The sequence below is a fragment of the Penicillium digitatum genome, chromosome 5 (assembly GCF_016767815.1).
Source record: "Penicillium digitatum chromosome 5, complete sequence".
Taxonomy (NCBI): domain Eukaryota; kingdom Fungi; phylum Ascomycota; class Eurotiomycetes; order Eurotiales; family Aspergillaceae; genus Penicillium; species Penicillium digitatum.
Window position 1 is genome coordinate 882922 of NC_089388.1, and position 25826 is coordinate 908747.

Below are 25826 nucleotides of genomic sequence, written 5' to 3' on the forward strand. Positions count from 1 at the left end.
CAACAACTGTCTTGAGAATAGATCTTCTTTGGCACTACGAGCTTTGTTCAAACATCTACGAATGATTGAAGAGAAATATACAACAGCTGGGATTTAGAGAACTCGTAAGCATGCACCTGAGTTTGGGAATTTTTCAGACTACCATGTCTCGCATAAAAGATGAATAAAGATTTGCAAGCATCTTTCAGAGCCGTATGAATACGTACCCTAGGGACATTCCAAAACTTTCTAGAAGAAAGACTTAGACAACATGATCCATGATCCAGCTGTTGAAGTACTCAAGGTTGGTGTGCACGTCCGGAAGTGCCTTCTTCCTCTCAGTCTCATAGATACTGAAGCTGATGAGCCCCACAACGCTTCCATCGACAGTGTTGACAACTGGACCCCCCTTGTCACCTTCCCACGTAGCCTTCTCTACAGGCGGCCAATCACAAACCATGCGATTGGAGATTGAGTGAAGACCTGTCCACTCCTCAGCGCACCAAGCATTGGTGATTCCGACAGCGTCCAGCTTCTGCAATTTCTTAGGGAACTCCGTGTTACTGTAGTTGGTCAATCCCCAGCCGTACATAGTTGTGCCGGAGCCAACAACGTCAGAGAAATTTCCGAGGTCTGCGAGTGGGACGCTGTCGGGTGCGGCCTCGCTCAAGCTCAAAAGCGCTATGTCGTAGTCCCAAGTCTTGGTGCTGTATTTTGGATGCTGAAGGATCTTATTGAAGCTCACTACAGTTCCGCCGGTGGTGCGGTCGCTGCTACCGACCCGAGCCTTCAAAGAGCTAGTTGTCTGGTTCTGAACGCAAGAAGCGGTCGTCAAAATAGTTTTCGGGGTGATAAGAACACCAGCACATTTGTTGAAAACTTCGTCAGACGACAAAAGAGCGGCGGTATAGGGTACGGCAGTGGTAGGTGCCTCGCTACCTCCATCCAAAGCATGAGTGGGCTGTGGAATAGATAGCAAGAGGCAGAGAAGGGAAGAACCGTAGGTGATAGAGTTCAACATGATGAAAAGAGAGTCACTGGGTAATGTTTGGTGATGATAGGGGTCCTCAACTGGCTTTTAGGAATCTTATATACGTCTATGGTTGGTGATTTCAGGCATTTCGCAGGGAAGCTCTTGTCCGATGCCCTGTCAGATCCAGATCTGTAGAATGTTCACTAATCTCCAAACAAGCAAGGAACCTCACGCATTTATTGAAAGCTGCATCGTGTTTTGGCGTCAAAACAAATGGATTGCAGTGCATTCTTCATTTTCAGCTGCACATTCTTCCAATCATTGTGGTGGATGTTGGTTCTGCTGCTCAACTACCCCGTAGGGACCTTCTTTTCTCACTGCCCCCTGACCGAAACTGTATGCAGGGGAAATGCTCCCTTCTTAATATGCAGGCATCTACTAGACATGCATAGGTTATGCAATATTTCAGGCAAAGTGGCAATAAATGAGGCATCATGAAAGGGCTGACCCAGCACAGCATGCTGCATACTTTGATGTTTCGGCTAGTCTACTCCAATTATGAAGTTTAGTCTGGGGACCTCAATTCTGAAGCCTACCCAGTACTCAATACACGAGGGGATGATTACTTTGATAAGAATCGTGACGTTTGAAAAGTTCACTGCGTTCTCCATACTCCGTACACTGCGATGTTTATTCCCTGGTCAGGGCGTCTCAAAGAATGTTGAACAGCGTTGCGTCAATTTCAGCCAGCACGATTGACAAAGCCACAGTTTTGAAAATTTAGTCGATCCTTGGATTCTAAGCAGTTTTACAAGCGTAGGCAGAGCCTAAAAATTCATAGGGATTGGCAGCGTTGTAAGTTCAATTGTATACAAGACGTGAGATGTGACAAAAAAAACAACAGTAGAGTTGAAGATGAATGAAGACAAAAATCATCAGTACCTAGAAGGATATCCTAGCTCATCCACAGGAAACCCTAAAATGTCAAATCAAGTAATCTAGCCGTTGGGTCGGCTGAAAACTTCTCAATAAGGGTAGAGATGTGGTTGGCCAACTCTGTAGCCTGTTCCTGGCGTAGTACACGACTGTTGGCACACACCTGAACTTCCAATCGATCCTCATGTGGCTCGGTGAAGATCCAAACTTCGTCCAACGGATCGAAGCGAGCGAACTTGGAATATTGCACATCAAGAGAACCGCCATCTTCTCCCTCACAGTCAACGACGGATCCCTGTAAAGGAAGGCTGAAACTCAGATCAATATTCTGATGCTGCACAATAAGGCTCAGCGGAGTCTCTGCGGGCCAGTTGGTACTGTGCCGGAAAATGTCGCGTAGCTCGACATGTTCATGGGAGAGAGCCCGAGTGTATTGGGTTTGTGCATGATTCAGAAGATCCATGACAGTCCACTCGGCCGGGTCTGCAGGGAAGGTGACCCGTAGAGGGACGAAGTTGAGGGTGCACCCCAGGAGAGATTCAATGTTGTCCATAGGCAGATTTCGGCCGTTGACAGTGTGCCCAAAGACGATGTCATTTTCACCCAGATGATCGGAAAGGAAGAACGCTGTTGCTGCTTTGACTAAAGTAGCCATAGTAACACCCGAAGGCAAGGTCGGAGGGGGGATTTCCTTGAAAGTCCAGAGCGTCTGATAAGACTGTACTGCGCCGGCATGGTCCAAACAGAGAGTGCGCGGGCGGGGTGCAAAGGGAACGGTCATCTTAGCGCCGTCGAGATAATCTCGCCAGAATCTGAATGTGGGATCCAGGTTAACATTATCTGCTGCAGAAAAAACCCGATGGTATAGGTAATGAGCAAAGTCGGAGGTCGGCGGTAGCGGGGTTTGGTTATAGATGGCGGCGAAATCGCTGAATAGCCTTGGAACGGAGACTCCATCCCACTGGGAGTGTGAGATCTGAATCGTGAGGACGACATGTTCGTCCCCTGGACGAGAGACAAGTGTAAATCTCACAGGCATGGAGCCCCCCATCACATTCAGAGTGGGCCAGTCCTTGCCATCCCACAGCGATTTGCAAACTTCCATTGGATCTTCCTCTGGCCAACATCGGATTTCGCGCACTTTGACATCAATGTCTGCCAGTACAAGTTGAACTGGATATCCGTCACGTTCAACAAAGCTGGTCCGGAGAATGCTGTGTCGTTCCACCAGGGTTTGACATGTAGCCCGAAGACGATCCATGTTGAGCGAGCGACCTTTGATTGTCCAGTTATACGAATGGAAAGTTCCTCTCTTGATGAACATGTGTTGAGCCTGTGTAACAGGGAGCAAGTCTTGTAAAGTGCTCGAGACAGGAATGCTTTTCGTTGCACATAGCTCCTTGTGCAGCGCCTGAGGATCTGCGATTGGGCTGAGAGAGAATGGTTCCCACAACTTTCTCTCGGTGGTGTCTTTGGGGACTGCCACCCTGGCAAGCTCTGACAGGACAGGATGGTCAAAGATGTCAGCAACGCCAAAACTCATGCCTGCAGCCCGACCCAGTGCAGAGGCCTTCATCGCATCAATGGAGTGGCCTCCACGGAAGAAAAAGTTATCACTTGCGTTGATTGTTCCAATGGGAATATCCAGAACCGTTGACCAGATGCTTGCCAGCTCACGTTCTGCGTCGGTGGAGAGCAGGTTCCCACCTAAGGACGATGGCAACGAGGAAGAAGCCCGATAAGCATGTAACATTTCTAAGGACATGGATGTGATGAGATTCCGCAGGCGATTTTGGTCAACTTTCCCTGATTGCGTTCGAGGCATGTCGACCACGGGGAGGAAGATGGCGGGCACCATGAAATCAGGGACTTGCTGGCGTAGTCGGATCTCCGCGGCGGCCATTTGCGCTGCGAAAGTATCGCTGGGAGCTCCCAAGATCTGAGACTCATGATCTTTTGGTTTGTCTCCTTGGCCATTCTGTTCCTGCAAAAGGATCATAGCCACGAGCTGAGCTTTGGTGCTTCCGGCGGGCACGATGATCTGAGTCACGACATCACGAGCAGCACCGTCGAAGGATCGATGTACGTGAACTTCTACTTCAGCCAGCTCAAGCCGTTGTCCCCGTACTTTGACTTGGCGATCTTTGCGACCGAGGACTAGGAGAGATCCATCGGAAGTGAAACGGACTAAATCGCCGGTCTTATAGAGACGGGGACAGTTCGTTTGAGGTGGTCGCAGAGCCTGCAGCCAGCCTGGGGGCTCGATAAATGCCTCTGCAGTTCTCTCGGGCTGGTTGATATACCCACGGCCGACAATTGGGCCTTCAATCAACAATTCACCAACTGCTCCTTGGGGAACCAATTTGTTGTGGTCGTTCCTGTCGACTACCCAGAGCACGCATCCCACGGGATATCCAATATTGCGCGGGTCGCTCGTGGTAGAGATAGATGGTTGAACGACAGACAAAGCAGAGCACTCTGCAGGACCGTAACCATTGATTAGTCGTACGTGAGGCGCCCAAGAAGATAAATCTGTCTGCGTCATGCACTCGCCTGCCAGCATGATGCTATTGATCGTGGCCAACTCCTCGGGACGGAACAGACGGGCCACCGAGGGCACAAGAATTGCAAAGTTGGCGTTGAGAGTGGAAGCGACCTCGCTGAAGTTGTTTTTACGCTGCTCGTCGGAGATCACGCAGATACAGCCACCCGCCATGAGAACACTCAGTTGCTCAACCATGCTCATATCGAATGCGTACGAGCAAAATTGCGTCACTCGAGAGTGCCTGGTGAGCTTAGCAGCGGAGATGTGATCTCGAGCATCTGTGCAGTACGAGCCATGATCGATGACAACACCCTTGGGCTTGCCTGTGGAGCCCGAAGTGAAGACCACATACAGGGAGTGCTCGGGTTGCACGGTGGGGAGTACGACGTTGTTGGCGTCGCCGTCACTCTGGATATCGCCGTCCCAAGAACAGTGATCCGGTCCCATAATCACCACAGTTGATGCCAACTCATTGCTGATGGAGGCATGTGTCGAGGAACTGACTACAATACGGGCCTGAACCTCAGCGCAGATCTCCATTCTTCGCTGTTGGGGATACGAGGTATCAAGCAGTAGCAATGTGCCACCAGCTTTTAAAACCCCCAACATGGCCACAGGTGTCCAACGGGACTTTTCCATGCAAATTGGAATAACCTCGTTCAGAGCGACGCCACCGCACTTGACGATTAGATGTTGAGCGAGACGTGACGAGATATCGTCCAGCTCTCTGTATGTAAACGATCCATCGGTGTCACATACAGCCTCGCTGTTCGGGTACTCGACGAAGCGCTCGCGAATGATCTGATGGACGGAAGACTCTACACGAGCGGGCAGACTCTGGTTTCTGGCCCAAATCTGGTCAAGATCATGATCACTAAGAATGTTGACGGTTGTGATTGGGCTATCATTCTGGGCTGTAAGAATGGACTGAATCGCCTTCTCAAAGGTTGAAACCACACTGTAAGCCTGCTGTTGTGAAAGAACGCATGATTTAAATCGAAGGTCAAGAATGGTGTTGTTGTCGCCGGGAATCAAAGATATAATCAGATCATCTTCAGCTCCATCCTCCATGGCGAGCGTAGTAAAGTCCAGTGATCTAGTCCCCTCCCGCAGGATTTGACCACTCTGCACCCCAACAGATGTGTTGAAAAGCGATCCATCCACAACACCGGCAAGTCTGTGTGCATTTGAGAGCGGGAAGCACTGGTGACGAAGACTGTCCAAGTACTCCTTTTGCAGCTGGGAAATACTATCCTGTACAGTCAAATTTCCTGCGAAATGAACTCGGCAGGTGAGAGGATTTAAGATGGCACCCACTGCGTCCTCAATGCCATCTATAGGAAGATCGCGGCCGGACTTAACATAGCCGAAGCAGACGTGATCGGAATTGGTGAAGCTGCGAAGGACCAGGGCCCAGGCAAGTGCTGCCAGGTTCCACATTGTAACATTGTGACGACGACAAAAAGCGTCGATGGTGTTTTTGCCCAGGGTACTGTGATGCAACGTGCGAGAGGCGTAACCCCACTCCTCTCCAGTAGCATTGTCCTCTCCAGCAATGCTCGGAAACAGACAAGGCTCAACGTCTTGAAGATACTCTTGCCAGTAGGAGGAGTCGGCATCTTGATCTTGTCGTTCAATGTAACTTACATAGTCACTGAACAGCGGCCCTCTGCCCGGGAATAGCTTTCCCTCGTATGCTAGACATAGATCACGCTCAATAATCTGCATCGTTGTTCGGTCCATAATCGCATGGCTCATGTCTAGGCGGATCATGACTTCTTCCTCCCCGTTATTCTTCCACTGGCACATGTTCATTCGGTGCATCAACTGCCCTTTTGGCCAACCCTCTGTCAGGGCATGTGGAAGCAGGGGACTGGATCCCGACAGCATTGTGTGGGTAACCACCGCTTCAGTTGGGACATGCCGCAATACGACTTGTTCCATGTACGAATCACTTCGTGGGCTGTCGACAAATACCGTGCGTAGGGCAGCATGTCGCCGGATGACCTGGGAGCAAGCGGCATACAGACGCTGTGGATCAGCAGCCCGGCGCTTCCCATCAACGGAGCATTGGATCTTCCATGTCACACTAGCATTGTAGCTGTTCGCGGCTTTGGCCTGGGCGATGAGCATTCCATGCTGACTGGGAGAGCATGGATAAATTTCCTCCACATTATCCATTGAAATCCCTGCAGCCGGTAGTGTCGTGAGCACAAGTTCCTCTAGCTGCACGTACGTTAAGGATGGTAGCAAAGGGAAATCGGACAGCGTGTAGCGTGTGTGGTTTTTCTTTTGGGTTGCAAGCTGGAGTTGTGACGCGGCATTTTCTAGCGTTGCCTGATATGTTTTCACCCACTCGATGATCAGATCTGCATGTTGGATCTGGCGGGGGTAAACTAATTGAACCCGCAAACCACCATTTTGCACTGATGCGCTGACTTCAAAGATGCCAAACCGTTGAATATCTCCATCCGCGTCCAAAGCACCCTGAGCTTCATGCGACTCGGTTGCGAACAACCCATTTGTATGCTCCAATTGTTGGAACTCGCCAGCATAGTTGAAAATAATCTCCATTGGGTATCTCTGTCTAAAAACGCGCCGACCGTCCGGGTTAAGGTAGCGAGACGTAAAGTACGCCCACCCCTTGGTTGGCACAGCTCGTCGTGCGTCTTTGACTAGTCGCAAGATGCTGTGGAATTTGTGGCGATTGAGCTCGAGATTGGTCTCCATCACCACTGGCCAAGCGGTTGTGAACCAACCGACAGTCTGTGCAAGATTGATGGTTGATTCCCACGGCTCTCTGCCATGGCCTTCATTGAATATAGTGGGTGCATCACGAGTTGAGAATACTTTGAGGAAAGAGTATAGGAGGCCAGCGTGGAGGATCTCTACAGGTTGACAATCATAGGCGACCTGGGCTCCTTTGAACAACAAGTGTGTAATTTTCTGATCCACAGTGAAGCTTTGTATCTGTGTATCTCTCATGCAATTAGACTGGTCTGGAGTGTTGAACCAGAACTTTCTGCTGTCATCATGGTAACCCTTTGGAAGTGCCAAGGGGAGGGCAGCCTGAGGGGACAGCGAATGCTGTGCATACTGGGCCTGGCGGCGACACCATGTCTGGAATGAGATGGAGTCGGTCTTATCTGTAAGAGTCTCCCCAGCGAGCAACGCAGTGAGATCGGCTAGTATGACGCGCCAAGAAACAAGATCAACCACCAAATGGTGAATAGCCAAGAAGATGTGCTGTGAGCTGTCTTCCGTAATGTCAATCAGATTAACAACGGTCAGGGGTCCCTTTTCCACGTTGATAAACTCCATGCTTGCCGCTGTAACTGCGCTGATATTTGATCTAGATTCCAGTCTATGCGAAGTGCAGTGGTAGTGTGTCAGTCTACCGTCCTCTCCTTGGCCATGTGGCAGAATCTTTTGCATCCACCGGCCATCATCGGGTAGCCGCGCAAATTGGGCTCTCAGCATAGAATGTCTCGACTGTAGAGTATCGAAGGCGTCAAGCAGCGTGTCTAGCGCAATTGGCTGAGTGAGACGGAGCAAAAAGGTCTGGTTGAAGCGGTTGACGCTGGTTGTCTCAGGCTGATGATCTAAGAACATCTGCTGAATAGGAGAAAGATCGAACCATGTGTCAATTTCCTCATTTTCATCCTGCTGCTCCCCACAAGCGCCGGCCGACCCGGCTGTGCATTTCTCTGAATGAAGGGTTATTTGGGATATGGTCTTATGCCTCATGATTTCGTCGAGGGATACTCGAAGGCCCTTGAAGCGTGCTTGGGCCACGATCTGCATTGCAGTGATGGAGTCACCCCCGAGGTGATAGAAATTATCATCAACTCCAAACTCATCAGCAGGCCGGTTCAAGACATGTGCCCAAACTTCATGTAAAGTCCGTTCTGAATCGGAGGAGGGGGATCTAGCGGAGCCTTTTACTGAGTCTGCGCGGTACAACGCCAGTTGTTCTGGCGAGCACCTCTCCGCAAGATCACGGAGTCGGCGTCGATCCAGCTTGCCGGATATGTTTTGGGGCAAATAGCGGAGAGGCAAGAAGATCTCGGGAACCATGTACAGGGGCATCCTGTTCTGCAATTTAACACGGGCGGCTGCCACTTCCGCCAGAAATGAGGGTGAAGGAGCATTGATAAGGATACTAGCATATTCGTTTGTCCCGTTCATAGAATCTGAAGCCACGTCAGCTGGCACTACAAAAGCAATAAGGCTTTGAGTGTCGGAAGAAGATGTGACTTTGAAGGTGACCATCTCCACCGCGACCTGGTCAATCTCAAGCCAAGACTGCCGGACATGATTCTCCACCTCCCCCAGTTCGATGCGCTGCCCACGCAACTTCACCTGTGCGTCCCGACGGCCAGCGTACTGCAGTGACCCATCACTGTTATAACACACGAGGTCTCCTGTTCTGTATAATCGACCATACGGTCCATCAGGACGTAAATTGCGCATCCATGACGGTGGGGAGGAGATAAAAGCCCCCTCTGTTTGTACGGGATCGTCCAGGTATCCGCGGGCGACAGTGGGGCCTTCCACAAGTAACTCTCCCACTGCACCAATGGGCAATAAAATTTCATGGTTTTCAGGGTGGACCACAAAGCAGCAGACGCCAGCGAGTGGAAATCCGATGTTCTGAGCGTTTGAACCCGTGTTGATGCATGGCTGAATGGTGGTGGACACCGCACACTCGGCCGGTCCATAACCATTCATCACTCGACACTTGGGGTTGTTGCCAGCCCAGTCGGCCACATCAGAAGGAGTCAGTGGTTCGCCCACACTTACAAGGATCTCTGTAAAGTCCGGATCGCTGCGCAAAATGTGCCGTGCCAGAGATGGGGTGAGATGGGCATGGGTCAAGCGGAACTTACGCGCCGCCACCGCCAACTCGTTGCGGGCTTCAAAATTCGAGGGCACACACAGGCAACCACCGGCCATTAAGATGCTCAAAGTCTCCATAATGCTGCCATCGAAAGAATAACCAGCGAATTGCAACAAACGGGATTGATGAGAGACTTGCGTAGCGGTATTGAGAGCCAGTGCACTGGAGCAGAATGCCATGTGATCAATTATGACTCCCTTTGGAGTACCAGTGGAGCCAGAGGTAAAGGCAATATATATCGTGGATGTTGGTAGGGTGGCCAGAGTTGGTGTGATTGTAGCAGCAGCTGGCCAAGACTCTGACGAACCTTGATCGACAACTACAGCAAAAGGCTCCAACGTCAGAGCTAGTTGAAGTTTTGATGGAGATGTCAGAATGCAACGAGATTTGACCCGACGACAGATGGCTTCCAGGCGTTCCTGGGGCTGGGATGAATCGAGAAGCACAAAAGCGCCGCCTGCCTTGATGACACCCATGATTGCCACAGTGGTCCAAAGGGACTTCTCCATACAGATCGGTACAATCACCTCGGCTTCAACCTTGCACGTATCAATAAGGAGTGACCCTAGTCGGGTAGAAAGCAGATCTAGCTCTGCATATGTGAGTTTTCCATCCCACGCCCACACCGCGTTGGCCATGGGCTGTTCAACGCAGCGTCGCTGTATGATAGTGTGTACACATTCGTGGCTGCCTCGGGTCGAGGATAGAGGCTCACTCCACTGGCGCAATTGTTGTAGGTCCATTGAACTGATACATGGTACCTTCGCAAGTGGAAGGAATGGTTGTTTGAGGAGGAACTGCAACGTCTGTTCAAAGTGCCTGGAAATGCGCTCAACCCCTAGTACCGAAATTACCTTAGGATCGAATTCCATAGTAACATCAATCAGCCGTGATTCAGTAAGACTACATATGACTGACAGTGCCCAGCTAGCAAATCCACCAACCACCGAAGACCCAGCTTCCAAGGTGTTTAGCAGTGGACGACTTTCATCAGCCCAAGACGGCTGGACAATGAGCTGGCTTTGGAAGCCGCACCCATCTCCCGCGTCCCGGCTGACTTTGCGAATCCGTTGCAGACCAAATTGCTCAAATGAAACCATCTCATTTGACTGCTTTTGAATGGCTTCCAGTGCCGCTAAAATGGTGTCCTCGGGATTGAACCGCACGCGCAGTGGCACTGTGGCAATAATAGGAGCCACCATTTTCTCGATGTTAGCTACGGGAGCCGCTCGGCCGGAAACAGTCACGCCATAGACGACATCAGGTGAGCTGGTATATTGGCTAATCACCACAGCCCATGCCAAGCGGATCACATTTGACATGGTGTATCCACCCGGAGCATCGCGGAGGCAGGGAACTGAGAGTTGGATGCTTGCCGATGGGACTGGATTGTATCCGGGGGATGGGAGTGCAGGGAACACCTCCGCAGCAAGACCCTGGAACTGCGATTTCCAGTACTCCTCGCTCTTTGGGTTGACAAGCTGGCTGGAGAGATATTGGATGAACGGGGCCATGGAATTCTTGACGAGACAATCACCAGCATAAGCTGTCTCCAACAGATCCATCATTAAGCCAGAGGCCCAACGGTCACAAATGGAATGATGCATCATTATCACAAAGTATGTCGCTCTCGGGTCGCTCTCGAACGAGGACGTATCCGACCCAGTTAGGATTCCAGCATGTACTAGAGGGGCCCCAAGCAAAAGGGTGTCAGTTGGTTGCGGTTTCATGTACGTGTCCCAGTTGATTTCCATATATGGGTCTTCATCATCCCATTGGAAGCTCTCTCGCAGAACAACCTGAAACATCCTGCTGCCATCCGCCTCGGTCACCATTCTTGTTCGCAAGATTGAGCTGGCCTGGACAACCGACTCCCACGCACGGCGTAAGGAAGCAATGTTGACATGAGGCTGCAACTTGTGGATAAATCGTGCAATATATGCCCCAGGCTTGGACACAGACAAAGCCACCATACCTTCCTGTAGTGGCGTGCAGGGATAGATATTCTCAATCTGACCTTCTTCAACTCCACACACAGAGGCTGCAGTCGAGATCAGCTCTGCCTTGGTATGGGCATCAAGCAAAGAGAATGGCTCGTTGGGGTCTATTTCACTGGAAGGTGCTTGACCTAGCTCAGCCGCTACAAGTGCCAAGTCGCGGAGATTTGACGCTGCAAAGATATGTGTTGCCATGAGCTCGACGCCAGCTGCTCTCGCCCGAGATACCATTTTCATCGCTTTTACCGAGTCTCCACCCAGGGCAAAGAAATTGTGCTCCATTCCGACTTGTGAAGGGGGGATTTTTAGGACCTCGACGATGAGGTGGTGGATGAGGAGTTCATGAACGGTCTGCGGTGGCTGCAAGGCATCAATCTCCACGCCAGTCCATGCGAGCAACTCTTCACTTCGGAGTTGCTCTGCCTCTTTGCGGAGTCGTCGTCGATCAATCTTGCCCGTGACAGTCAGCGGCATTGACTTGATCTGCACAAATAGACGCGGAATCATGACATCGGGCAGCTTTTCCTTCAATGCCTCGATCACCTGCTGGGCTGTGACTACGAATTCCTTGTTTGGCATGGTAAAGAATGCTTTCAGAGGTAGGGGTGATGGGGGTGCCTCAACGAAAGCGACGAGGCTGGCAACTCCATTCCCATCGGCAGGCACAATAGCATCGATGACGACCTTTCGGAAAAGAGGTGATGCTTGCGCTACGTGGAACTCGGGCTCTCCCAGGTCGATCCGCTGCCCACGAACCTTCACCTGTCGATCCTGCCGACTGACATATCGGATCATACCATTGGAGTCATAGTAGGCTAGGTCTCCGGTTTTGTAGCAACGGACATCTCCTCCGTAAGACAACTCTCCAGCTCCAACTAGAAGTTCCTTTTGTCTCCAGACAGGTGCTTTCAGGAAACCTAGCGCCGTTTTCTCTGGATTGTGTAAGTACCCTTGGGCGAGACTGGGTCCTTCGACGAACAGTTCCGCCACCGCGCCAATTGGGGCAATTCTATGTGGGTTGCCAGGCTCAATCAACCAGCAACGGGCGTTGGCCGGTTTTCCAATAATCCCAATATCTGCTATGGAGTTGATCTGCGGCGACACACAGCAGACCCCGGCCCACTCAGTAAAGCCATAAGCTTGAAACAGTCGGGTGCGTTTGGCCCATAACGAGATTTGAGCCTTTTTCAATGGCTCGCCAGCAACCATGATGCATCGTAGGCCAGGAACAGCATCGGGATCAATTGTTCCCAGAACAGTGGGAGTCACAAACGCCCAATTAATCGCCATTTTCTCAATGGCATCCGCTAGACGACTTACTCGGTCGGAATCAGAGGGCATACATACTGTCCCGCCTGCAGCGAGTGTGCACCAGATCTCGATTAAAGAAACTCCAAAACTGAAAGACGCAAACTGCAGCACCCGGCTCGCAGAGTTCAGGTGCAGGGCTTTGTAGTGAGTTTGCAGACTTGCCAACGCAGCGTGATCTACAAGACATCCTTTGGGTTCTCCCGTACTACCCGATGTAAAGAAGCAGTATGAGGGTGCTGTTGGATCGATTGGCCAATCACAGTAGTCTGTGTCTTCCACCTCATCAGCCTTCTTCCTGCCCAGTCTCAGCATGGTTTGCGCATCCACCGCTAATGTTGGTGTGATCACCTCACCCATCAGATTTTGATTCTGGGGAGACGTGAGTCCCAAGGGTGGGCCATTGAGTTGCTTCACAATCAATTTCAAGCGACTTAGCGGTTGTGATGCATCCAATGTCACAAATGCAGCACCAGCTTTGTTGATAGCGAGCATAGTCACTACCGCCCATAATGTTTTGTTGAAACACACCGGGATGAACATCCCAGGCTCCACGCCTAGTGTTTGAAGATGACGTGCCAACCGTGATGAAATGATATCCAGCTCGGCGTATGTAAGTTGACCATCTGCTGCCCACAGAGCAATATGGTCTCCCTGGGTCTTGGAGAGACTGTGGATGATTTGGTGGATGGTGGGATCCGATGGTTGGATCAACAACTGGCTATTCCATTCCTTGACTTTCTTTTGCTGCGCGCAGCTCTTGATGGATAGTTGAGAAAGTGTGCCCTTGGTCGTCGCCTTTGTCGCCACGGTTATTACCGTTTCAGCCAGAAAAGATGCCAAATGGCCCGCCTGCCCGCTGGACAAGATGGAAGATTTATACTCGAGAGACCATTCGGAATTATCTAAATCGAGGACCAGCATTATGTCACATTGCTAAAGCGAGATTTCCAGTCAGCTAACGTTTCCCTTTTCCTAAAGTAGCAGAAGTGTTCAGAAGAAACTTAAGACAAACCTTTTCCTCTTCGCCCTCTCCTGCTATTCCTGATTCCCCTGCAATCCGATTTTCAGCTGCATCAATTCCGGCCTCTCTATCTCGACCTTGATAGATTGCAACTCCGGTATTGAAGTATGGAAAATGGGTTTGGTTCACATTTGACACCGACCATCCTTCAAGGCAAAACAATTCAGAGACAGACTCTGTCCGCCTTGGTGCAGATGCCAAAAGCTTCATATTTTGCTTCTCTGCACCCTCAGTTGTGAAGGAGCCACAGGCCTGGTACCCACCAATTTGGACAATGTCGACTTCGGCATATTCGCACAACACCAGAGCCCACACGGTAGCTAGAAAGTATAGGGGGTCTTTCTGCCTCGCTATGATGTTCTGGTCTGGCTCCTGGCCCTGGTTCAGACAGGAGGACTTGCAGGGTGAGGATGGGAGGATTCCAACTTCCTCGAGGGTACAGGTAGATAGTTTGGTCCGCCCCCAGATTGCTTGTCCGTCGTCGGAGAGGTTTCCATCGTTCCGAATCGGGAAAATGCACTTCTCAGTTGGGAGATTGATTTCTCCCTCGATGGATTGGATGGTCATCTTCTGTCTATTTCGATATACGCACTTGATGTAATCAACTGAAGTCCGAAAATGCCCTTGGTAAAATGAAAAACGAGGACTGCAAATTCTGTCACCTTTTAATTTACACGATTGAAGTACGTATAATTTCTTCTGTTCGATCTTGACGTTCAGCTGAGGAGGAGCTCAGCTCCACACGCATGATCTTTCTCTTAGTTTACATTCTTGACTTGACCGTGCGTCCATTGAGCATCTCCTTGCAGTTTAGATGTCACCATAAAACGTATGTTATATTCAAGAAGGCTAAGAATTTTTCATCGGGTAATTCCAAGTGGCTTAACGTTAAATTATCTGCAGCCAAACTAGCGAAACGCCGCATAGAGACTATATTTTCCAAAAGGATCTGCACACGATGGATGGTCTTGTGACTGGCTAACCTATCAGCGGTGAACTTTAGAAATTTGGTCTTATGCAATGCTTCCTTTTCGATGAATTCCATATGATACGTACGATGCACCTAAAAACCCAGGGAAAATCATTTGCTCGACGTAGGGCATGGTGGTCAGGTACCCTACCGCGATAGCACGGCAGAGAACTACCATGCACGCCAAAATGCCAAAATGCAGCGTTTCTTTAAACGCATCCAACAACTCAAATTCAGAAGTAGCTCTTATCTGCACACGAGGACTGGATTGGTATTACATTCATTATGATTAAAAGTCTGTGGGTGATTTAGTGTAAATGGCTGGCTGACTCTAACTCCATTCAATTCAAGGAAGGTGCGTCAACGTACATATGCAGTCTGACTACCCTAGTAAGTCTGATCATGGAGAATTTTCATATGACAAAAAGTGGACTAGAGTCCACTAGTTATGATTTGATCGATCTATCATGTTCATATTCTCTGGCCTTTTTTTCCGTTGAACTTTCTCCCTACCTCTCTCCTCTCAAACAGGAAAATCCATGACCAAGATGACAGTTGACCCTCGTCCCGAGAGTGATGCTGTCCCTAATTCAACTGGGATCAAAGTCGTCATTGTGGGAGTTGGCCTTGCAGGCATTACCGCGGCAATTGAATGCCATCGAAAGGGGCATTCTGTGGTTGTCCTAGAAAAGGTGTCCGTGTTAAAACATGATGGTATGTTACTAGAAATCCTCGTGCCTCTCGACACCGAGACGTGATTTGAATTCTTCCCGAGCTGATGGATTTCGCGGAAAAGCCGGCGATGGAATTATGATCGCCCCTAACGCAAGCAGGGTCATCCGCCAGTGGGGCGATGACCTGCTCGCAGAGATTGTCCAGAATCGCTGTGACTCCACGCATGTAGATATGATGGACCCCAACGATAATCTCATTGCCCGGCAAGAACTTCCCGGAAAGGGGGAAGGGATTGTGACCAATCGTGGTAAACTAGTGTGTCTCTTATATGCCCACGCCAAGAACCGCTTGGGGATTGATATTCGGCTGGGCTCTCGGGTGACCGATTACTGGGAAGAGAACGGACAGGCTGGTGTGACTGTGGACGATGGAGAGCGAATCAGTGGAGACTGTGTGGTGTGCGCTGATGGAGTCCATGGGATGTCCAGGAAGTTCGTCACCAAGGAGGAGCTCGCTCCCCAGGAAACTGGCTGGGCAACTTTCCGGGCTCACATTGAAACTGACGCATTTGCAAATGACGAGGAGGCAAAGTGGGTTCTGGCCGGAACTGAAACAGAGGACCGAACCTATGCATGGTTTGGGGAAGGACTGAATGTGGCTATGATGACCTTGAAAAGGGGCAAAGAGGTGGTGTGGATGACGACACACAAGGTATGCATTTTGATCTTTTATCGTGAAATCCCGATTTTGCCCCCACTGACTTCAGTCATCAGGATTGTTATGGAGCCCGTGAGACATGGAATGGCGGAGGTCAGGCCAAGATCGAAGATGCACTGGCGACCATCAGTCACTGGCCTGGTAGGCACAGAATCGAAGCCGTGATTCGGCACACCAAACCTGACAAGTTGGTGAACCATGCCCTCATCTATCGTCCGCCCCTCCGCACCTGGATCTCCGAAGGCGGACGAACAATCCTCATTGGTGATTCCGCTCACCCCTACTACCCCGTCGTAGCCCAAGGGGGGAGCCAGGGGATCGAAGATGGCGCTGTTCTCGCCATTGCGCTGTCGCTAGCAGGTAAAGAGCGCGTCCCCCTTGCGCTGCAGGTGGTTGAAAAGATCCGATACCCACGAGCTTCGGTCATCCAGTTGGGCAGTTCGACTTTCCAGGCAACTGTACTCCGGTCGGACTGGGGAAAGGAAGAGAGCAAGCGAGATGAGTTCCGGTTTCCCAACCCGGACTGGATATTTAGCCATGATTGCCAGAGCTATGCTTATCAAGAATTTGAGTCTGTAGTAGAGGCGATTAGAGATGGGATGGAGTACGTGCCTACCAATATCCCTGTTGATGGGGTGTATCGAGTCGAAAATACATACAAGCGAGAGTGAATCGGACTTTTCCCTCACTTGTTGCTCGTTCAGAGTTAACATCCCATGCACTATCAAGGCCAATGTGACAGCACGTAGTATAAGATGCCTCCCATTCAAGTAAAGTTCTTCTTTTTCTCCCATAATCCATACATTACTCTTCGTAGACTTTGTCCTGTTTCCTCTCAAAGTGTTCATTAGTCCTACGTTCATTTCCTTACGTATCTAGTCTGTGTATCTGGTCATCACCTTCTAGCTTTCAGAAATATGAGCATGGCAGACAAAGTAATACCCTGGGGTAGCATTTGCCAAACCCACGGCGAACTGGCTGATGACCTCTCTACAAGAAAAATGCAGCGTCTCCGAGGCAACTGTCTCGCGTAAATTATTGGCAAGATGGTTCCAATATTATGCGCAAGGGGGCCCTAGCTAGAAAAAGGCAAGGACCTACGAGACAAAGGGCTGAATTTTTTTTTCTAATGTAAGAGTTATCAAACAGAAACTATGAGTCCACTGCACAAAAAAGACTTTATACGGCGTAGGTAGATCATGAAATGCATGCAACCAGCAAGGGGGACATTCTTCTGCAGCTGAAGATCCAAATCGGATCAGAAAACTGGAATCATCGAAAGAGCAGTTCCAATGAGTACAATCAACTTGAATGAGTATGGTGTGGACAACTAAAGAATATTTATATACTTGTAGGTGGTATTTCCCTTAGGATCAAGCTCTCCAAAGTGTTAACTGCAAAGAAGCCAAGCGAACCTGGACAATTATCATGCGATCGTATTTAATATCAATCCTCGCGGGATTGCCGATTCTAGCGAGGTCAACATTGGCACTTGCTAGCCGAGACGAAGTCCCTGATTTCAAGGCTATCTTCAGTCCAGTGTTGTCTTCTGGTGCCCATCTCTACCTCCCGGGTGACCCGGAATACTTCAAGGTCAATGAAAGATGGTCCAACCTTGAAGACCCTCAGTATGTTGCTGCTATCCAACCAGCAACCGAGCTCGATGTGAAAAACATTGTGAGTTGCTCATCCTACTGGCATCATTCCAGTGTCAGTACTGATTCGTTTCTTGCTTCACTTAGGTTTCAGCGGCCACGAAGCATAATATCTCCTTTCTCGCCACCGGGTCAGGTCACAGTGTCAAACCAGGCTATGCTTCTGTTAAAAGAGCTGTGAATATCGACCTCAGCCTACTGAAAAACATCGCTTTGGGTTATGACACCAACACCGTGACTATTGGACCGGGAGTAAAGAACAGCCAGGTGTACGATGTTGTGTATGATGTGAAAAAGGAACTCCGTAGGTCCAACCTCTTCCCCAAATCAGGAATCCTAAATTGCCCGGCTAACCAAACTAGCTCTTAGCACGGATCGCTGCATTAGCACGATTGGCACGATGATTGGAGGTGGCTTGGGAACTCTTTACAGCGCTCGTGGTCTTTTGGCAGACTCTCTGATCTCAGCCAACGTTGTCACTGCCGCAGGAGACTTGGTCACCGCCTCATCGACCGAAAATCCGGATCTCTTCTGGGCCATCCGCGGAGCCGGTCACAACTTTGGCATCGTCACCTCGGCCACGTTCAAAATCTACGACCAGACCAATGGTGGCAACAGTCTAGTTGGTGACTTTGTGATCCCCAGCTCCCAGAATGCCTCGGTGTTTGAGATATTGAAGTCAGTGGATGAGAACCTCGAGCCCAACGTCTTTTGGGGAATTCTTGTCGGTTTCAACCACACGACCAAGGATGTGAATAAACCCCTCTCCCAAAAATCGATAACGATCCAAGAAAGGAACACTAACAACAAAATTAGGCTGACATTCATCTCCGTTTAATTGTCCAAGGTGGCGACGAAGATGCTGCTCCTCATCTCGCCAAAGCAAAAGCCCTCAACCCAACAGTCACCTCCTGGGAGAACACCACGTGGAACGCCTTTGGCGAACCAACAGAGATCATGTGCAATACAGGCTGGAATTCCAACATGTACCAGATGGGTTTAAAGAAAACTGACGTGGACACGTTGGTTTCGTTCTTCGACGATTGGAGCACCTTCTCTGCCGAGAACGACTGGTACAATGGGCTGATCATGATGGAAAGACACTCTGAAAAGAAGGTCATGTCGGTTCCAAAGGAGGAGCAAGGCGTCTTCCCATGGCGAGATACCAAAATCCAGATGTATGTGTTTCTCCCTATGGTTACCTAGGAAGCCAGACAGGGGGGTTCCAGCTAACAGTAGTAAACCTCAGGATCCTCGTCAACTACATGACCGACCAGAAATATGCTGGTAAGCTCAACAACTTTATGCAACCGGTTCGCGCAGAAATCCAGAGCGCGATGGGATTCGAAAACCACCACAGCTATGTCAATGAGGCATACGGCGATGAAGGTCCGAAAGTGTGGTACGGAGAGCACAACTTGCCCAGGCTGGTGGCGGCGAAGCAGAAGTGGGATCCGACTGATCAATTTGGACCTGGAATGCCTGTGCCACTGAGTCTCTAGGCGCTTTTCTTTTGAAGAGGACGACCAAATGCGTCGACCTAATCGAGAGGCATGATTTTAAGATGCTGGAAGGGAAATTGTGTAGTTCTGGAGAGTGTACAGATAATAATTTGAAGAGATAGATTTTTAATGGGTCTTTTGAAGACGTCACGATGTTTTTTTTCTCTGAACAGGTCGTTACCCCTAAAACTAAAATCAAGCAGATTCGTTGTCTTAAAGATCGGCCAATGCCTTGTTCAAGGGACTTGGACATTGATAATTGGGTTTTGAGCAGAGCAATGTGTGTCAGAAATGTTGTGCCGCTGTCATTTAGATACATATCTTTGCATTCTTTTACGAAGAGTCCAATGAATGCTGGATTTTTGATCTAAACCAGCATGCAATTTCTTTCCAAGCAAGCACAAAAGAAAGAGGTACTCTCTACATGTCATCTTATAGGTCAAAGTGATTTATCTAGCATGAAAGCTCGTGAATTGTTACCAACTAACAATTTTCGGGATGCATAGTGGCCAAAAATCGGACGCGCTCTATACATTTCAGACATAGCCCCTGCCAGGGCAAGTTATGCTTCTGATTCAGCTCTTTCCAAATCCATATCCATCTCTCAGGCTCATGAGAGGAAACTCCATTTCCATCTCCATGTGAGGATTAAGAGAGTCGATATCTGAAGAAATATGGCCGTCAACCACCGGCCTGCGCGTGAAGAAAATTAGCATGTCCCGAGTAGCCTCCTTGGAGGCGTCAACGGCATAGACCGGGGAGATGCTGTGTTTACGCTCATTGTCGACAATTAACAGTGTGTCCAAGAAATTGCGATGCTGCGCTCGGGCTTGGATCAATTCCGGCGCGGTCTCGTTGAGCTGGATGCCGGTTTTTTCAGCGTTATCATGCAGGAAGGTTACTGCACTCTTGGATGACATGTTTGTGCTTCGCAGATAGGTTGTCATGGTGTGGTCGACTCCATCCGTGTGTACACCTTCTAGGGCTGGCTCTCCCAGCATTTCTGGGGTCGTGATCGTGCGCAGAGCAAACAGCGTACACACCCATTGGTTGCTGCGATAATCTAGCTTTGCACGTTCGTTCACCGTCATCCCATGGCACATAAGGCCTTTGAATAGCAGAAGCGCTTGGAAGACTGTGTTGAGCTGTAGATCATTGTCCACTTCATCGAAGCGACGAACCGTGTTCGAGTCATGCCGTTTGAAGTCTTCCTCCAATGACAGTGCAAATGGCTGGAACTCGAGTCGTCGCAAGGTTTGGGTCTCCCAGTCGAAGCAGAATCTTCCATTGCGGGACTTGCGGAAAGGTAGGGTTGGGTCATCAATGAGGACATTGTTCACGGCTTGGAGTGTGACAAAGTCTTCATCTCGAGCCCCAAGCGCCTTCAGGAGTGGTGCCATCTCCCTGCCATCCACGAAAACGGTCCGATTCTCCAAATACTTTTGGCGTAATTGGCAGATCTGGCTGATGGCATCATAAAACTCGGGTTTGCCCCTCTGTTTATGAACGTTCAGCGGGGGCTGACGGGGTTTCATGGCCACGACTCGAGTTTCATTCAAGACTGAACTTGCCACAACTAGTCCCCGATAACGTTGCTGTTGGGGACCATAACCACGTAGGCAGTGCCGAAGACTTGAGAAAGGGCGTACCATACCCCATAGATGTTTGAGTGATGACATTGTTTCCATTGATGCTTGCCGTAGCAGGAGTTTCCAAAATCCCCAGGATAATGAAGAATTGGCTGGCAAGGTTGCAAAAAAATCTGGAAAGGTTCAAACGAGCCGTTAGTGCTTAGTTCATCGTTAGATATCCCCTTTTGTGTATTGCTTTTGGAACTCATTGGCGGAGGTGCCGAAGCCCTAGGTGCCCAACGTAAGACTCCTGCACCTGGGCACATTTGATGGCTTACTTTCGTATGCACCCGGACCACGAGTGCATCATGCCCTGTAGGTTGATTACGATTCATTACCTGGCAATGTGCAGTGTGTCCGGAGAGATTTTTAATTCTGGGCCTGCAGGAGCCCGATGATGGAATCCGTTCACCTTCTGTTCCTACATATGGAGTTACATTCAACCTGCTGGGTTTCGCCAGAAAGACGAACCAGTTGAACCGAATTCCCCACAACTTTTCTCATGATATGTACACGTCTCGATTCATGGATTCATTGCCCAAAGCCACACAAAGCCTAACAGAATGCAGGACCGGCTGCTGAGAGTCTACTTTCTGGGAGATGCATTATGAACATCTCAAACTTTACTCACAAGAGTAGGCTGAGAAGCCGAAGCAGCTGTTCTTTTGGCATGCGACCGGCGAAATGCAACAGGACAATGGCTGCAAGGGCTGTGTCTGATCGATCTCGTTGCCAGGCTGCTCTATCGTCGGCGGTAAGCCCCACCATCAGAGACCATCGGGTTGGAAGCTATGAGTTTCATTCAGTATGCTTCCTTCAGTGGAGCAGGCAATCTTCCTACCTCATTCTGCATGATCTGTTCTATAGAATCGGGGCTACATGTTTTGCTCGTCGTATCCTGCACCTGCACCTGCACCTGGGTCAAGAGCGTGATGCATTCGGTAAGGCTGCTTCGCGTGTCATCACTCTCCGAAGATAAGATTCTCTCCGTAGTCTTCATGATTTCTTCCTGTAACAAGCGTCGCTCCCATGAGTCCCATTGGCCTGCGGCATGACATATATCTGCGATGACTTTGGGCAGCCGTCTAGTGCGACTTAGACGGTGTTCGCACACTAGGGGCGATGAGTCTGCAAAGATCCCATTATAATAGGCTGTGACCAGCACGTCAAAATTTTCGAACCCACTCTCAATGACACAGTCCATCCCACGTTCAAGACGGTCGGTCAAAAAGCTTTGGTGTGCGGAAACTACCAAGTCTGGAGGATTGTATGACGAATCTGAAGTGTGTGTGGAATTGGATGCGCTTTCCAGCAACCGCATTCTTCTCATTGGCGGACAAGGAGGTTCTGGTTTCCAGACGTCACCCAAGGTGTCCAAAAGAAGGTCCCCGCTACGCTGGCTTTCTGTCACGAAGATAGCACCCGTGTCGGGTTCCCCAGCTCTGTTAAGACACTGTCCTATCATACAGGAGCGAGGCTTTACGCCACCTACCTAGCTTTGTGTCAAGACCATCTATACTATTCCCGGGAAAGTGTACATCCTCTTGCCAGATGATTTGATCCGGTTGGTTGTGGGGAGAACTGATCTCAGTTAGAATGCGCTTAACCTCCACTATACTCGTATCACCACTCTCCCGTACATTCTGCGAATGGTGGATGTGTTGTGTAGAATGCTGTTCCTGGTATGAGCTCTCTTGCGGCACCACACCCAAGGTAGCAGATCCGTCCAATGCGGAAGGAATTATGGGGGAAATTGCACACGGTTCAGCTGTGACTGCGCACCCCTGGTCTCCAATGAGTGATTCTCGTCATTCCGCTGCACTCGAATTCGTTGGTCGACTTCAACTCTTTCCTGGAGCTCTGCCAGACGAGCTTTGACACGCTGGCCTAGTGTTCATTAGCTGGCGGTTTTGCGTCTCTGTCACGGGTAGGATAGAGGGAGGGATTTACGGTAGGTTCGTTGAGCCATTCGATTCTGACTTCGTTTTCTTTCTTTCCGGCTCTTGACAACAATGGAGCTATCTGCAACGCTTAGCTCGCTAGAACTCGGAAGAGAATATTGCATTGGCAACACAGTCCCCCCCCCCCGAGGATACTTGGTAGTTTCCATAGAATGCCATCTTTTGTTACTTGGAACCTCTAAGACTTGTAACGGGAAGTCTCCATCAAATACTACGTTTCTCTGCTCTCCCTCCACCATAGGTCCTCAAGCACGCCAGCCAAAAGATCTTGTGGAGATCACTGTCGTCAGATCTCGATCTCCTGCGTGCAGGGGTTTCTCTCCGAATGCACCCACCAGCCACAGTGCAACATGCGGAGTAGCTCCTCTGGTGATGCCATGGAGAAGGAGAGCTTCTTACCACACCGCCAGTTTATAGAAAATCCCTGAACGGCAAGGGTTATCGAAAAAGTGCAGCCGGTGCTATGACTTTGGACTACACCGCTAATTTCCATGTAGATACATGATACGTCTAGGGACATTGAGATTGCAGGCGGAGGTATGTGATAACTCATGTCGGCCTGCATCGACCGGCATCGACCTACAGTAGCCTGCATTAGCCCGGGACGAAAACGAGTTATCTACGGAGATTGTTTCCCTTATGCCAAGATCACAAAATCCCATCATCTTGACTGCAGGTCACGAAACGAATAAGATGCATAGCCTGCACAAACATCGACTCAAATGCACTCCATGCGTGCACCTGTCAACTTTGCCTCTTCCGCGCAGAATTATTGTGACAGATGAAAATTGTTCAGCAGTCTAAGTCTCGCATTGGTACTCTGTACTCCGTACAACAGGACGGAATTCCTTTAGTGGCTATAATAGGAAACCGACACTCCGCATCAAAATTCTTCTACCGTCCTATCCTATCTACTCCAAAGGTTCATTCCAGTCAGGTTCAAGAGCTATGTCTCAGCTGTCGGCATACCGATTACTCAGTTTTGATGTCTACGGCACCTTAGTCGACTGGGAAGAAGGTATCTGTGCCGCCCTCCAAGTGACGCTAGATCGCTACGGCGTCCAGTTTCCACGCGATCAGTTGCTCCACCTTTTCCATGACCTTGAACTGAAACATGAGACCGAGTCCCCGGGCATGCTCTACAGTGAATTGCTGACCGCGGTGCATCCGGAATTGGTCGAAAAATTGGGGTTGCCTTCACCCACCCCGGAAGAAAACAAGCGCTTTGGCGAAAGCGTGGCGCATTGGCCGGTTTTCCCCGATACGTTAGACGCATTGAAGCGACTGTCCAAGCATTACCAACTTGTAGTGGTGTCTAATGTGGATCGAAATTCTTTCTCCAAAACCAACGCAGGGAGTCTGCAGGGCTTCCCATTTGATTTGGTGCTTACTGCGCAGGAGATTGGCTCATACAAACCCGATTTACGCAACTTTCAGTACCTGTTGAACGCAGTGAAGGAGGAGCTGGGAGTCGAACCGAATCAAGTCCTGCACACCGCGCAGAGCCAATTTCACGACCACCAACCCGCGCAGAAGGTGGGACTTAAATCGGTGTGGATTTCACGTGCAGTGGCCATCATGGGCAACGTGGATGAGCCCGTGTATGACTGGCGATTTGACACTCTTGGGGAAATGGCGGATGTAGTGGATGTGGGTGATGTCTAGGGTACGCTAGAGTACATACCTACTACTGCAAGGCTCATGTCAAATTGTCTCATTCCTTTATACAGAGGACAGCTATTGAAAAATTTTCAAAGAGGTACTGGCCCAGGTTTCTTGGGACTTGATACGAAACTCTCGTCCAACCCAACCATGATCGCATCACCGGCCATGGCAATCTCATATTCAATATCTGGCTGTGCCTCCACATATAACCAGTCCTTTTGGCCGGCCATGGCAAAATTAAACCGAGCCAGCTGATTGGGAATGATATGTTTCTTCAGGGCGGGATTGCCCGCACAGGCCGCCTCCACCTGCAATTGGATCTGACAACTGCGGTCTAAGAGCGTAAAGAGAAATGAGGCCTCGTCGACGGTGGAGCCAACACTCAAAAGACCGTGGTTGAGCAGTACTGCGGCCTTGCCCTTACTCCCGAGGGCTTTTGCGATTTGCTGCCCTTCTTGCTGGGCCGTGACGATCCCCCCGTACTCCTTACTCACCGCTAGCACACCGTACAGGTCACAGACATCCTGCGTGATCATGTCTAAGGGCTGGCCAAACGTAGCCCACGCGCGGCCGGCAATAGTATGTGCATGACAAATCGAATGGACGTCATGTCTGGCTTGGTGAATCTCGGAGTGAATGAAGAAGCCAGGGGTATTGACAGGCCGAGTCTGATAGCTGAATTAGAAATGGGTCGCAAGGGGATAATGATGTACAAGGGGCGTGGGAACCTACTCGATTACCACCGACGATGGTTCCTGTCTTGATCTCGAGACACACCATGTCGCCTGCTGTCAACAGGCCAAAGTGCTTTCCTATTGGATTCATCCAAATATACTCCGCGTGTTCTGGATCGCGCACACTGATATGACCTGAAATCCCTTCGGTGAAGCCCACACGCGCCCAGTTGCGAAATACCGCGGCCAGATGCACCAGAATATGCTTCCGGTGTTCAATGCCAACACCAATGCCAACACCAATGACAACACCAATGTCAACACCAATGTCAACCACAACCGATCTATCCGGCTTGCCGCCGCAGCGAGCAAGAGTGTGAAGCGAGAATCGACGATCGCGTGGGAGAAGGCATGGACAAAGGGAGGATCAAAGAGGACAGCGAGGAGGACGAGGAGGATGATCGAGGTGCCAAGCAAGTCAAATTTGACTTATTGGAAGGGCCTGCGGAAAGCGACAACATCAGTTTTGATCCAACTCCGCACAGGTATCATCGGACTTGCTGAATATCTGTCCAAAATCAAGCGAAGCGACTCACCGCGCTGTCAATGTGACCTGGGAAACCAGAGTGTGAAGCATGTCTTGCTGGAGTGCCCGCTTCTGAAGGAACTGCGGTCGGAGATGGTGGAGGAATTGTTTATGGAGGGGGTGTCGAC

At 50.0% G+C, this 25826-nt stretch overlaps 9 protein-coding genes across 9 annotated transcripts; 3 read left to right on the top strand and 6 right to left on the bottom strand.

Moving 5' to 3' along the window:
* Nucleotides 1-241: 241 nt before the first annotated feature.
* Pdw03_1526 (Trypsin-like serine protease, putative) lies at nucleotides 242-1000 on the bottom strand (the record flags this gene model as incomplete). Its single annotated transcript, XM_014679506.1, has 1 exon — nucleotides 242-1000. The coding sequence occupies one exon, from the start codon at nucleotides 998-1000 to the stop codon at nucleotides 242-244; it is 759 nt and encodes a 252-aa protein (XP_014534992.1).
* A 928-nt stretch (nucleotides 1001-1928) lies between these two features.
* On the bottom strand, nucleotides 1929-13562 carry Pdw03_1527 (HC-toxin synthetase; the record flags this gene model as incomplete). Its single annotated transcript, XM_014679505.2, has 1 exon — nucleotides 1929-13562. The coding sequence occupies one exon, from the start codon at nucleotides 13560-13562 to the stop codon at nucleotides 1929-1931; it is 11634 nt and encodes a 3877-aa protein (XP_014534991.2).
* Nucleotides 13563-13596: 34 nt separating this feature from the next.
* Pdw03_1528 (HC-toxin synthetase) lies at nucleotides 13597-14229 on the bottom strand (the record flags this gene model as incomplete). The annotated part of the gene is made up of 1 exon (XM_066099931.1): nucleotides 13597-14229. One exon carries the CDS (start codon nucleotides 14227-14229, stop codon nucleotides 13597-13599), a length of 633 nt encoding a protein of 210 aa, XP_065957658.1.
* A 951-nt stretch (nucleotides 14230-15180) lies between these two features.
* On the top strand, nucleotides 15181-16695 carry Pdw03_1529 (FAD dependent oxidoreductase, putative; the record flags this gene model as incomplete). Its single annotated transcript, XM_014679504.2, has 3 exons — nucleotides 15181-15346; nucleotides 15429-16018; nucleotides 16081-16695. The coding sequence occupies 3 exons, from the start codon at nucleotides 15181-15183 to the stop codon at nucleotides 16693-16695; spliced, it is 1371 nt and encodes a 456-aa protein (XP_014534990.2).
* A 757-nt stretch (nucleotides 16696-17452) lies between these two features.
* Pdw03_1530 (TqaG) lies at nucleotides 17453-19181 on the top strand (the record flags this gene model as incomplete). The annotated part of the gene is made up of 5 exons (XM_014679503.1): nucleotides 17453-17701; nucleotides 17767-17983; nucleotides 18042-18430; nucleotides 18496-18857; nucleotides 18929-19181. The coding sequence occupies 5 exons, from the start codon at nucleotides 17453-17455 to the stop codon at nucleotides 19179-19181; spliced, it is 1470 nt and encodes a 489-aa protein (XP_014534989.1).
* A 575-nt stretch (nucleotides 19182-19756) lies between these two features.
* On the bottom strand, nucleotides 19757-20716 carry Pdw03_1531 (TqaL; the record flags this gene model as incomplete). Its single annotated transcript, XM_014679502.1, has 1 exon — nucleotides 19757-20716. One exon carries the CDS (start codon nucleotides 20714-20716, stop codon nucleotides 19757-19759), a length of 960 nt encoding a protein of 319 aa, XP_014534988.1.
* Nucleotides 20717-21439: 723 nt separating this feature from the next.
* Nucleotides 21440-22133, bottom strand: Pdw03_1532 (TqaK; the record flags this gene model as incomplete). The annotated part of the gene is made up of 2 exons (XM_014679501.1): nucleotides 21440-21601; nucleotides 21654-22133. The coding sequence occupies 2 exons, from the start codon at nucleotides 22131-22133 to the stop codon at nucleotides 21440-21442; spliced, it is 642 nt and encodes a 213-aa protein (XP_014534987.1).
* A 1588-nt stretch (nucleotides 22134-23721) lies between these two features.
* Nucleotides 23722-24438, top strand: Pdw03_1533 (TqaF; the record flags this gene model as incomplete). The annotated part of the gene is made up of 1 exon (XM_014679500.1): nucleotides 23722-24438. One exon carries the CDS (start codon nucleotides 23722-23724, stop codon nucleotides 24436-24438), a length of 717 nt encoding a protein of 238 aa, XP_014534986.1.
* Nucleotides 24439-24524: 86 nt separating this feature from the next.
* Pdw03_1534 (TqaM) lies at nucleotides 24525-25218 on the bottom strand (the record flags this gene model as incomplete). The annotated part of the gene is made up of 2 exons (XM_014679499.2): nucleotides 24525-25106; nucleotides 25171-25218. 2 exons carry the CDS (start codon nucleotides 25216-25218, stop codon nucleotides 24525-24527), a joined length of 630 nt encoding a protein of 209 aa, XP_014534985.2.
* Nucleotides 25219-25826: the final 608 nt, after the last annotated feature.